Below are 14,126 nucleotides of genomic sequence, written 5' to 3'. Positions count from 1 at the left end.
ATGACGACTGCCTTCATAATTAGTGACAAAGTAACACAAAAATGGAACTTCTCTGATTTTTTATATCAGAATTTATCGATATTAATGGTGGACTATTCCCACCTCTCGTTCCTACCTCTGCAACTCCTGTGTAGCTAGGAACTACAGCTTGACCGCCAATAAAAAACCCAACCAGTGAAGGTTAATCAGAAGAACATTTATCGATATTTAGTTATAGGTATGTAAGCAGCACTATTTCTCAATTTTAAATTCGATCTTCACGTGCTGGACATGTTCCATCTCGTACCATCATATCTCTGTCGGGATCATATTTTATTTCTGTTTGACGTTTTAGTGCCAATGTCTCGCTGATCCTGCGATGGTTTTATTTGAAGACAAGCTTCTAATTTAAAATTTGAGGAAACTGGGATTGGTTTTCCAGTCTTTTGCGGAATATTGATATTTGTTATCTAAATAACAGAGATTTTATCACGTTGTAGTCACAACACACCCAGCTACACAATGGCTAATTGCGACTAACAGTCTAAAATTGATTTAGTGATATAGAATTATTAGGGCCCTATAGAGGTCTTTTTTATTATTGTTTTGCCCTGCCAGCTTAACTAGACGAACATTTTGGCAAGTGCTGAGAAGAAGCGAAGAAGAGTATGAGGTCCAATTAAATGTATTCATGTAGGTATACCAATCTGGTGTATTTTGAAAGATTTTCTCTTAGCTTGAGCGTGTTCATTTCTACTCAAGTATAAACTTTTTATATATATACTATATATATGTTCTAAGTAAGAAAATTAGCATGCTAAAGCTAAAAATCTCAATTCGAATCCGGGGGTTAGAAGCTAAATTACATCTAGCAGCGGACTGCAACTCTAGTATCACTATGACAGTGAACTAAATCGTTCGTTCGTTCGTTCGTTTCAGCCAAATGCTCCCCCAAGGTTTTCCATGATGAACGGTCCTGCGCTGCCCGCATCCAGGCTCTTCCCGCGACCTTTACCAGATCGTCGGTCCCTAGTAGGAGGCCTGCACACGTCTTCCAGCCCGTGGTCGCCACTCGAGAACTTTCCTGCCCCAGCGGCCATCGTCTCTACGAGCTATGTGCCCCGCCCACTGCCACTTGATTTTAGCAGTTCTGCGAGCCATGTCAAAGTTAGCTTATTGTTCTCACCTGGATGCGATGATTGTATCTGTCCGCGATGATGTACTGCCCAATGCGGTTGACGGCGACGCCGGCGAGGCAGTCGAACTCTCCTTCGCCGCTGCCGTACTGTCCGAACTCCTTCACGAAGATGCCGTTTGAGTCGAACACCTGTTGAGAATACTTCTTTGAGTATTTTCTATCAGAAAACACTTCTTTAAATACTATTTTTCGAAGTTTTGTTGCGGATTTAAAAGCAGATAGAGGTCCTTGAGAGTAATTACTGGCTGATTTTGGCAGACTAGGTCTTAGTAAACCCTACTATACTGTAGTTCTAAGACATTACTTCTGGAAAAGACGTTAATTAAATTTCCGACAACCCAAATTATTTTTATTAATTTTTAATGAATAGCAATTACATTTTGCTACTAATGTTTTTCCTTTGATATCAACAAAATATTAAGTCAACTGATTAAGCAAAAAAGTGACGTCTTGACTATACAATAACAACGGGAGAGCCTTATTATTTATTTATTTTTCATATCAGGAGAGGTGAAAACAAGAGTTAGATTAGTCCCGTTGAAAACTTTAAAGTTTATAATGATTTACATAGCACTGTCTATTAATCTTCAGACTTTATCGTAAAGTTTTGGCAAGGAAAATTGTTTTGACATGAGACTTAACGAAATACTATCTGCCTCGTGAATGAGATCCTTGATTAAAGCCAAATTGCGAGCTTCCATTAAAGATAGTTTAATCTTTTGACTGAATGTCAAATTTCTTAACCATCTGCAGACGCTGCGATTTAAATAATTGAGATTGCTCTGCCAAAGGAGTTCGCAAATACATTTTGTATTTTAGTTCATTTTAAACCTCAAAGTAATATAAATATTTAAATCTTAATTGTACGTCTACTCGTACGTTTAATTAAACTAGTTATCTTATTTGTTGGTGGATGTTACATTGCTTTACATGAACGTGGTGATTTTTATTATTTTATTACGTACGAGAAGCTCATTTAGTAGAGTACTTAAATTGTATTTAAACATAGAAATGTGTGGTTTTTTACCTGCACTCGATGATTTGAAGAATCAGCCACGACCATAGTATTGTCGGGGCCAACAGCGATGCCACGAGGCCAAGTAAAACAACCGGGTTCGCTCCCCCGGCTCCCCACGCTGAATTGTAAACGGCGTTTCTGCAGATACTGGCTCCTAGGGGAGGAACCTGCTGCTGCGAAACCTAAAGTAAAAACAAATTATTAGCACACATTCAAATAAAAGGGATAAGTTCCATTTTCCAAGCGCCAAACCTATGTACACGCCACGCTATGTCTAACCTGCTACCGCTGCTGTAGCCGCCGTAGGGGAGATGGGGGAGCCTGCCGCGTTTTTTGAATCGTCATCAGAACTGGCAAGCTCGTTAGCCGAACGTAATGGCAGCCCGAGAGACAGGCGACGGGACGTGCTCGACGTTCCGCTCGACGTGTCACGGTCTTTGCCCCGCGATCCGTACTTGTTTTTCAAATACCTCGCCCAGGAGCTCAAGGCTGCGCCGTCTTTCTCGCCCGTGACCGTCCGCTCGGGCGAGTTCTCTCTAGACTTCAAAGCGTGCGAGGACCGGCTGCGAGACAACTCCGAACCACCAGTGCCGGAGCCGTATCGAGCCGCGAGGTACGCAGAGGGCGACGCTGTCGTCGGAGATACGGGATCGTCTTGATCGTCATCATCTCCCACACCGAAGCCGGTGTGGCTGCTCTTGCTTCTAGCGAGACGGTTACGACGTTCTTTCAAGGCGAGGTACCTAGACCGAGCAGTCGGATACTTAGATTCATCGTCCAACGAGGACTGTGGTTCGAGTTCTTCTTTCGGCTTACTACCGTAACGGTTACCGTACGAGGAGCTAGTGCTGTAGCGGGACGGGGGTTCTTCCTCGGTCTGTGAACTTTGTCGGGTACGGTATCGTGACTGAGTAGGAGTTTCTTTGGTTGGTTTGGTTTCGTGGGCGTCGTTACGGGCGTTAGTGCTGCGAGCTAAGAGCGGACCTATATCGCTGCGAGCCATCGCCTGGCTCTCGGGCTTTCTTTGCGTTGCAGGCTCCTCTTCACTCTCCTCCGACGAGTCAGTCTCTTCTTCAGAGCTGGTGTCTGAGTCTTCGTGAGCCGGCTCGGCGGGCGCCGGAGCGGGCGTCGGCCGCTGGGACCCAACAAAACGGCTTTGAACGCGCTGTGCCCCGCCGGCTGTTCCGTTCGTTGTCACGGGTGTTGTTCTCTCGTTGCCTGCGGAAAGAAAACGAATGCCTGGTTTTGGTGGGAGCCCAACGGTACTATATTTGGCTTTAAGTTCTGCGATGGATAGTATCGCACCTGTGTGTTTAACCGCCGAGCCGGAGCTTTCTGTAGACGCGCTTGATTCGGTGCTAGGAGCACGGGCGGCCGGGCGATGAGGTGCCGGAGTCTCAGTAGCTGAGGGCCGTCTAGCTGTTACGGTTGGTTTGGGAACTGGCGCGGCAGCCTTACGTTGCTGCGTTCGTTGCAAAGATCCAACAGATTCATCGGATTCACCGTCGCTGGACGCCTGAGAAATATATTGAAATTCGATATGGACACCAAAACTGTAGATACATTTGTTCGTGTTGTGTAATGTGTGTAAATTGGTTAATCGTGGAGTGTATATACGGAATGAAATTCCCTTGTTAGTAACGATGATTTGCCTAAGCTCTACGTTGTACTATCAATCGTCAGGTACTTCAATCTCTTTCTTCTTCCACACTCACCTCCCGAGCTGGTGTCGGTGGTTTACGAGTTATAGAGTTCCTCTCTTCTTCTGCGGCGCGTTGAGGAGCTCTGTCAGGCTCCTGCGATGATGCAGCACCTTTGTTTTGTCTTTTGAGTCGTGAGATTTCATCGTCCTCACTTTGCTGACGCGCTGGTGCTGGCGGTCGACGTACTTGCGGTGCTGGTTGAACCGGTTTCGGTGGAGGCGGTGGCTCCTTTTTTTCCTTCTTTTTTCCACTGTCTACATCCATAATCCTTTGCATGACTCGAGGACAGTCACTGAGTCTAAATATACCACTGAGTGGACCGCGAGTTGCGTCTTCAGTATCGGTGACCTTCTCTTTTTCTTTTTGAAGCTGTTCAGCTTTGACAGCAGCCGCACGGGTACTAGATTCCGTGTCCGAGTCGTTGTCTTGTTGGTGACTCCTAACAAATCGGGAACGGAATCTGCGGGATGGTCTATGCTCTGACTCATAACCACTGTAATCGTCAGTCGTACCATATGTATCTCTTGTGTGCTTTTCTGGAGGAGGTGGTCTTCGTTCACCAAACTTCCTACCTCCCAAAATAGGTTCATCATTTTCTGTATAACCTTTGTTTTCTTCTTGCTGGCGGAATTGAGTCGCCAAGCGATGATCACTCTTAGATCTCGTTAGTCCTTGGCTCTGTTGCATTCCACCAGAATAAGCATTTGGTTGAGTGATATTCAGTTCACCATAGCTTGCAACATGCATCACCAACTGGTTAGGATCATGAGTCATAATAAATCGTATTCTACGATTATAATCACCAGCTTCATAATCGAAGTTTCTGAGAAATTCAACTGTCTTGAGGAAGATCTCTTTGGTGTCCACTAACTCAGTGTCCTCCCATTCTACGTCGTCGTTCATGTATTTATCGGCGAGATCACAATTACTTTGTATATTACTTAATTCTAACTCTAAGTTATCTTTAAGATGAGTGAGGTTTCTCAGTTCAGTTGCTAAGTAACGGTCGACCTCGTTCCTTAGGAAGTCAGTTCTATCTTTCAATGCCTTTGAAAGTCTTTTGTGGATTTCATCTATTTCTCCACCAACTGCTCCGCAGTTTGTTTGAAGATTCGTCGTGTTGCGTTCAACTATTGCTAAAATATCTTGAAGCCTATTAACACCGCGTCGAATTTGATTGTTGATCCTTGAAATTTCCCGACGAAGTACTTCCATGTGTGCAGACTTGCAGTCTTCGCAGACTTTCTTGTCGCAATGAGCACATGGTGCGCAGTAAGCCTTTTCGGAGCAAACGTTGCATCTTTCCATGACCTGTCCAGCAGTGGGATCTGGAAGTTCCCCTGCTATTTGAGCGTGCAGTTCCAGGAACCGTTGAAGAGTTACATTTGTTGGGAACCCTTGTACTCCTTGGTACGGGATTCGGTGTTCTGCACGGCATTCTGGACATTTGACCTGGAACGAAAATATAAATCAGCAAAACAGAAAAAGATTAAAGAAAACTTAATTTAAATATAGACAGAAATGTTGTTACCTGTCGTCTGACGTAGTCGACAAGCCCGTCCATGCAAGGTTCCATACAAAAACTGTGCTGACATGGCAGCAGTTTTGGGTTCCTGTACCGGTCGAGGCAAACGCAGCACGTCAACAGCGATTCAAACTGCTCCATTTTGGCTTTTTCGCTGCTTTACGTATCTGTCAAAGAAAACTAAACATTAGAAGGTCACATAAGGAGTACATAAACAAACAACTCTATCGAGGGAGATGTTTAGTAAATTATAGAAAATTACATGCAGGAAATATGACTGTCTTCAAAACTTTCTAATAGACTATAACAGTTTCGACACTTTCACTCAGTTCCAAAGCCCGAAGCTGCCATAAATTCAAACACAACTTCGTCTATATAAATGCTTTTGTCAAAACTTCACCTTTTAAAGTCTGCAAGTTTTTATGTACAAAATAAACGCCAGTCATTACGGAATATGGGTACCGAAGAAAATTCCCGCGGGGAAATTGTATTGAATGAGCGAAACTTGCTTCAAATTACCATCAGAAAGAATGATGGCCTTCAAAATTGAGGCGAGCTTTGTTTACTTTCACCGCGGAAGTCGCTTTTGGTTCGACTGAAGTCTGGGGCGAGTTAAATTTGGTATTCGAGGTGTATCCAAGGATCCGGCAGATTTTATAAATAGAACAGTCTGCCATTTCACACGGCTTCTATACGAATCTCTAGTAAGCATTCAGCTCTGCAGTAGCAGATTCGCTGTCAAACGATTTTCAACCGTATTGATTGTGAAACAAGGTTTTTTCAGCCACGCCTTGGCTTCCGTTGAAACAATGAAATAGGGTGGTGATATTTTAGGAGCCCGATGTGACACTTCGTGATGGAGTAGTAATTACTTTTTGTTACGTGCCGATATTCTGTTTGTTACGAGTTTTCTATTGAGTCATTTGGTTGCGTCACTGGAAGGAGAGTTGGCAAAATTTATTATTCAGTTATGAACTCGTACGCTACGAAGTTTAGTTCACTATGGTTCATGTTCAAGTAAATAAGATGAAGTCTCTGCAGTTTAGTTTGTTCAGCTTGAAAATTTAATCCCTGATGAGGTTTTGGTTGGTGGAGAGTTTCTAATTTGTTGAACGTAATTTAACAGCATAACACTAGTAGTTGAAACGAATAGCCAGTGAAAATGCACGTTAATCTCGTTTTGCAAGTTTATTTATACACCTCTAATGGATCCTTGGCATGGTAAGATTGAGTGAGTGAGTGCAGAATAATAATATATTATTTACCCGCTTTTGAAATTAATTAGTTAAATAGTAAATAGGCATGTGATTTGAAATATTGTATTTTATTTAGCCCTAGCTTTAATATAATAATAAAAAACAATAACTACTCGTATAAAACAAATGAAAAAATTTTTCAATTGTTCTCATATCTTATACCTACTCGTATCTCTTGAAACGATGTTATTGCAGAAACCTCTATCTTTAGAAAATTAGCATTTATTCCCATAATAGAACATCGTTATTATTTCATCACGAAAGCAATTTTGTCTTTGTTATTCTTTATCCTCGGCGTGACAACTTTGTTTTAAGGCTCCGTTAACATTTACGTCATAGATATTTTGTCAAAATGGTATACACAGGCTGAGTTGCACCACCTAATTTTGACCGAAACTTTAACGATAACCGGTGATTTTTGTATGGAGTTTGACAGATTTTTACGTTTGTCAAAGTTAAAAAAGATGGTGCAACCCAACCTTAGTCATGAATTAAAGTTGTTTAAAAGATTTTAGCTCTATTTCAGGAAATTGAAGTTTAAATTGATTATGAACAACAAAAGCTATTGTGGAAATAGTATGTCAGAATGTTGTAAGTCGACTTGTTGGTGACTGCACTTTAAATAATTTGGAATTTGGTTCTAATTACTATTTTTCCTATTCTTCCTAGCTCACTAACTTGTAACTAGCTAAAATAATAACAAAGTACGTAGTCAAGGTTGATTTTGATATTCTAAAACTGTCCCGGCATTTTAGTTCCGTATTCTATTCTAGACAAACTAAAACTCATAGCTTCCATCGCGGAAGCTCGATTTAGTACTGCGTTGATTGTTTATCAAACCACCCACGTGTAAATACAGTCGCAATGGTTATTTTTAAAAATATTGGCCGTCAAATTTTTTGCCGTACAGCGTTTCAATCTGGTTTCAATCATACTTTTACGTTTTTGGCGACTGTCAGGCATTTTTTAGTTAGAACTCTTTTTATTGAGTCACGCCCGCTTTTAGTTGATGTTCTGGTAAGTAATTAGTGACAATAGACATGTCATGTCAGAATAGAGTAGTTGTCACCACCATCAATGATGTGGGTACTTTTTGTTGAAGTTGTGACTTGAAATTCAAATGTTTTATTCTGTAAGCATATGAAATACTAGTTTTTAATTGTGGATATCTATGTATTAATTTAAAACAGAAGAGTTTTTCATTAAAATGTGTTTAAATTAATGAATAAATTAATAATAGGTAATCATCGATCAAAATCTCTATTATCTATCTGTATATTCTTATTATCTTGTATCTAATCTGTATATTCTTAATCTTGCGAGTTTGCAAGTAAAATATAGTCTTCGCTCTGTAGAGAGTTGATAATGACGTCAATGACGTACGAACATAATGATGTAAACAATTTTAAAATAGCCAGCGTACTTGTGGTCACGTTTATAAACAATAATGTTATGGTATTCCAGCATGTACGGGTGGTAAAGAAAGTTTTAATGAAATCAATTCTCTTAAAACAATCTTCAGTAATGAACCTACAATTATGTATATTGTTCGTTCGTTCGTTTTCGCCAAATGACGTCCACTGCTGGCCAAAGGCCTCCCCCAAGGTTTTCCATAATGAACGGTCCTGCGCTGCCCACATCCAGGCTCTTCCCGCGACCTTTACCAGATCGTCGGTCCACTTAGTAGGAGGCCTGCCCATGCTATGTCTTCCAGCCTGTGGTCGCCACTCGAGAACTTTCCTGCCCCAACGGCCAATTATATTATAGGGTAAGGTGGGGCACAATGTTACACGGGGTACAATGTTACAATGCATATTTCTCCGTCCCTTTCTATTAGTTGTATGATGTTGGTATACACGTTTGTCAAGCTCATAAGAGCTGCTGAACTGAGCCATTGAACATCATACAACTATAGAAAGGGACGGAGAAATATGCATTGTAACATTGTACCCCGTGTAACATTGTGCCCCACCTTACCCTATAATATAATTGGCCGTTGGGGCAGGAAAGTTCTCGAGTGGCGACCACAGGCTGGAAGACGTACTTCCTGTGAACTCAGAATCTTGAAATTCGGCACGAAGCAACGTTATATAGTACAGATAAAGGAAAAATTGCGAAAATGATAAATTTGAAGTTATATAAAATTTAAAATATTATTTTTGCTTACATGACATAAAATATTTTTTTAATAATTATAAACTTACTACCTACCCTTTTTCACATGAACGCGTAGAGATATTAAAGTTGAAATTCATATCAAACACTTCTTAAATCTAATTGCCTCTAAACTGTGAGAAATTCTAAATCAACGCAAAAATTCAAAACGCTGAGGTAGGTACCTACCTATAATGCAAATATAGGAAAAATAAATAAATAAAAAATAATCATACTGCATATTTTTTTTTATAAAACTCCGGACTTTGACGTAATTTTGGTTTAAGTGAAATGAATGGTGTCCATTGGCATAGCTACAGGTTTTACCTTAGAATACTTGTTTTATATTTGTAGGTAGTTACCCTGCCTAAAAAAAACCCTAGCTACGCCAAAGCTAGCGTTATTTGATAATAGTACGAGAGCCCACGANACTGAGCCGTTGAACATCATACAACTATAGAAAGGGACGGAGAAATATGCATTGTAACATTGTACCCCGTGTAACATTGTGCCCCACCTTACCCTATTGATGTCATGGGAATACTACGTCGATGGGCGTAAATGTTGATTTAAACAAATATGTCGAAATAAATCCTACAAACAATTCTGATAAAAAATATCATAAAATTTTTATTCGATGATTCGATAACATCCAGTCACATTCTGTTTAACTTTTCCCTTTATTTTTGGTCATGACTGTATCCACTTTAATCGTATTCTAGGAAAAGGTTACGAAACCCAGGAAACCGACCGCACCGCTGGGACAAATGCCAGCTATTGAGAAGGGAGATGCGAACGATACAGATAACCGCTTTAATTATGTTATGACTGGTGGCGTTTGGAACATTTTGGATTGCATGATAATAGATGTATATTACAATGGCAAGAAAAAATTAACTTAGATTTATACAAGTTTTTGTATCTAAGTTATTAAAGACCATCAAAGAACTAAACTTTGTAAAAACGTCACAAAACTAGTACCTAGCCTTTTATAACAACTGTTGAATAGCTTCTAATTCTTCTAAAATGTCGTAAGCCTGTGCTGTTAGATCTGGTATTTCTTCTATCTTTTTATAATGTATTGTACAATAAAGTAAATTCTCATTTTATTCATTTTTTCTTGAATGTAAACACATTCTAATTGATTGGAGTTGAAATGCAGGAGCAATTGGTTAAATATATCTTGTAAAACCCGAGCTGTAATACTTAGTTTTGCTCTGAATTCTGAACATCGAATCACTAACAGATTTTCCACGTGAATTGAGCACATCTGTGTTTCGCTGAAGTAAAAAGTATTCATAAAACTCCTCAGACAAATTTAGACTGATACTACATAGGTACTTAATAAACCGACTCATGAAACTTTCGATGAACGATAAAACATAAATCGCAATCAGAAAATTTCCAACCTTGGTTAGATTAAAATCAAATGAGCTTGACTCAGATTTTTGTTTTTCACGACTTTGTTTTGAAGATTAAATTTTTTTCATCCTCTTTATTATTATTGAATAAATATTGTTTCCGGGTGATATTTATTAAATAAGGAAAACATCTATAAGAAAATAGTACAGCAAAAGCTGTGATTATAATCATGTTGACTTAACGAAACCTAGTAACTGTTCGTTAAGTCAACATGACGATAACTTATATTTACGAGTACCTACTATGATTTGATTAATTTAGTCCCCACTGCAGCACGACTACAAATCTCTAATTTACCAGAAGCAAATGGAGAATTTAGTCTACACTTTTCACATTAAAAAATGAGTACGTCTCTAACTTCCGGATGTTTGATCCCTTAGCTGCTTTTCACTACATCCACAGTAAGAGTTGGAGTCGTCTCATTCTCTAAAAACACACTGGCAATATTGTCTAGGGTATATAAATGAGCTGCTGCATAAACAATACCTAGTTAATGTACAGATAACAATTTAATTGGCACTAAAACATTTTTCAGCTGTATTTGTTCGAAGGCGAGTTTCCATGTATGACGTAGCGGCGGCATCACGCGGTTCAACAAAGACGGTATTTTCGCCAGTGACTTAATCGCCGAACGCTTTCACGGACAAAGACCTACTTCTGTTTGAAACTCCAAATTTGCAAATCATGGTATTCGTTCTGATATTACATGAGATAAATTTCGCAATGTTAGAAAAAAATGTGCTACGAGTAGAGTAAAACTGTGTGATAGGAAAATGGTGGGTAAAGAAATCATTTTTCGTAACGAATGGTGCGCTTCTTTTTTGGTATATTAAGTTTTAGATTACAAAGAAATAAGGGAAAATTGATAATAGTATTTAAATACATAATGACAATGGTAGACATAATAATTTATGATGCTGATGTAAATCAAGCTTAAGTATAATATTTGTAGTTAGTAGGTGTAAAGGCAGAAAAGTGAGTTATAATTTAATATAAAAGTTGGTTGTGAAGAAGATTAGATAGATAAAGTAAATAGAAATATAAAAACATAAAAAAAATTTGGAGAAAATTAAGTATTAATATAAATTTTCATTTGAAGACAACTATAGTCATCATTTCCAGAGATATTTATGTTAAGAAAACTCAGAAAGGGGATTTTAGGAATTTACAAATTTAAAGTGCACGCGGTAATATTTCATTGTTTCAAAATAATACGCAATTCAAAGCGTGTTGTGTGTTAAATTAAAAACAAAGCAGATACTTACAGCCTTAATTATTGGTACATCAAAAAATTACAAACACTGGTAATCCAATTCACACAAGCGGGATTAGCGTTACAGTTTTGGGGGTGAAAATATCGGGTGCTCAGGTCACTAGTGTATTACTTGACATTATTGCAGCAGCGGCTGTGGCACTTGTAACTGACTAGTATTTATCACAGGCTAGTACGCTCGCGGGAGCTCGGGGGATACTGAAAGGAATACGATACCGGCGAGCGGGAACTTATTTCGGGAACGGTCGGCGCGAGCGCACGTTGTAGAATCTCTCCGTCACAGTTTACTTTTGGACGTGAAAAGGTCATTGGACACGTATTAAGATATTGTTTTTGATTACAAGGTGCGCTTTGTCTCGGTTTCCCTCAATGTCATCGTTTTGCTAGATTTTTGATGTTCTTTGAATTTGAGGTTGATGTCTTGTCATGTAGAGGGCACATTTCGCAAACTTTTGCAATATTTATGTCAATTTGTTTTTCGTTATTTTCATATTCATTTTTGTCATTTATTTCATCGCATCTTATAGCCACATTAATGCTAATCCCAGTAAAAACATTTGCGTCTTTCGAAGTATCCGAAATACATCGACTATTTTCTTCACGGGATATTTACAGCTTTGCTTTCTAAATTCTCAATGAAAGCGTATGAACTAGAATGTGTTGCTATTTCCTTGGAAAATGCGCGAACATTACTCGTGTTTGTGATAAATGGACATGCTAAACGTCGTTTTGATTTAATTTTATCCTCTTCATTCAAGCAAAGTACGTTTACGTGTACACGTTTTACTCTATTTTGAGAAACAATGCTTTTGTTGTGTTACTGAAATTTATTTGTTTGCATAAATCTCTACAGTTGAAGTTTTATTGATTAATATTTACTGTTCCTTGGTTTTTTTTAATAGCTTTAGAATAATAATAATTTGTTCATTGTTAGCGATAATTTTTCTCGTTGTTAAAATACAATATTTTACGGNTTTTACGGTTGCTGATTATTTTTATTGCTGAAATGGCTAAATATATTAGCGCAAGAAGACGCATTGTGTTCGCGAAAATGTAATTTTGGAAAATAAATTCATGTAGGTATCCCCAATTTTTGTAGGTGTTTTTACGATTTTCATTAAAATGATGACACTGCGTATGATTTACACAACTTTTATATCCCCTAAGTTCTGTTTTTTAGGGTTCCGTACCTCAAAAGGAAAAAACGGAACCCTTATAGGATCACTTTGTTGTCCGTCAGTCCTTCTGTCAAGACCCTTTATCTCAAGAACGCGTGAACGTATCAAGCTGAAATTCACATGAAATACTCAGGTCTATTGTCCCTTTAAGCTGTACATTAAATTACATTTTTNTTTTACGGATTATTTTTATTGCTGAAATGGCAAAACATATTAGCGCAAGAAGACGCATTAAGTTCGCGAAAATGTAATTTAGGAAAATAAATTCATGTATCCCCAATTTTTGTAGGCGTTGTTTTTACGTTTTCCATTAAAATTATGACACTGCGTGTGATTTACACAACTTGTATATCCCTAAGTTCTGTTATTTTTTGTCCTAACATTTCGTACACGTGAAAATAGTTTGAATATTATTTCCCATTTTTGTAGCACTTTTCTTTATTGCTCTGCCTCTATTAGCAGTAGGGTGATGTTATGTAGCCTGAAGCTTTCTTCGATAAAATGGGCTATCCAATACTAGGTAAATATTTTTTCAAATTGGACCAAGGTAAATAGACTTGTTCCTGAGATTAGCGCGTTCAAGCAAACAACAAACTCTTCGTCTTTATAATATTACTAGCTGACCCGGCGAACTTCGTACCGCCTTAGCGTAGAGATTTTCTTAATATTTTTTTCCGTAAGAACCATCCTTGGACTTCCACAAACATTTAAAAAAAAGAATTATCGAAATCGGTTCAGCCGTTCACACGTGATGCCGTGACAACGCGAAACGGGTTTCATTTTTATATATATAGATTATAGATTTCTTCCACACGTTCAATTTAATGTTTCCTGTTGTAATACATTCTTGTGAGGTTTATTTGTCGCAGCGAAATTGTATTGCGCATCGCTTTTTTTACTCTCGTAAACAATATTGTCGTAGATAATTGAAAAAAAAACGTAGCTTAAGTACGGGTTACAAATGTAAGTGTAGTGAGCACGATAATTCATTTATCTAGAACTGTTTAAATATCAACACGCATGCATGGCTAAACTTATTTCGTTCACTATTTTATTTTCAGACTCACTTCTGATGCTTCAAAGTCCCGTAAGGTCATAACTTTCTCTCTAACATTCTACTTGGACATTTTGTTTACGAAATCAGATAACCTTATTCTTATTTACATCATAAACTACGCCTAATCTATAACGCCACTATTTACTATAATGGGCGTACGAGCTACGAATACTTACCAAACATTAAATACCCGTCTTAGAGCCAAAACACACGATGCGTTGCGGCGCGGTTGAAGATTTTGTTGTATTTCGCGACGCAGCGCCGCACTGCTTGTGTGCTCGACACAGATTTCTATGTATGACCAATGATAAGACCAATGACAGAGTAAATACAAATGAGTAGGTCATCTTCATAGAAACGCAC

General features: G+C 38.6%; 1 protein-coding gene across 5 annotated transcripts in view; it reads right to left on the bottom strand.

Annotated features, from left to right (window-relative positions):
• Window positions 1–14,126, bottom strand: part of tn (tripartite motif containing protein thin) — a 120,251-nt gene that overhangs the window by 8,682 nt on the left and 97,443 nt on the right. For 2 of the 5 annotated variants that reach the window (XM_028303959.1, XM_028303960.1), the window contains 5 exons: window positions 5,430–5,591; window positions 3,911–5,350; window positions 2,475–3,711; window positions 2,205–2,377; window positions 1,166–1,306 (listed from right to left, as the gene is read on the bottom strand). In XM_028303959.1, the coding sequence (XP_028159760.1) occupies window positions 1,166–1,306; window positions 2,205–2,377; window positions 2,475–3,711; window positions 3,911–5,350; window positions 5,430–5,564 (3,126 nt within the window). In that variant the 5' untranslated portion in view covers window positions 5,565–5,591. Of the gene's footprint in view, window positions 1–1,165; window positions 1,307–2,204; window positions 2,378–2,474; window positions 3,712–3,910; window positions 5,351–5,429; window positions 5,592–11,520; window positions 11,739–14,126 lie in introns of those variants that run through there. The other 3 variants (XM_028303961.1, XM_028303957.1, XM_028303958.1) reach the window with 3 other exon arrangements.

Source organism: Ostrinia furnacalis, unplaced genomic scaffold (genome assembly GCF_004193835.3).
Source record: "Ostrinia furnacalis isolate ACB-3 unplaced genomic scaffold, ASM419383v2 OfSCF1345, whole genome shotgun sequence".
NCBI classification, from domain to species: domain Eukaryota; kingdom Metazoa; phylum Arthropoda; class Insecta; order Lepidoptera; family Crambidae; genus Ostrinia; species Ostrinia furnacalis.
This window is presented reverse-complemented; position numbering and strand designations above follow the sequence as displayed.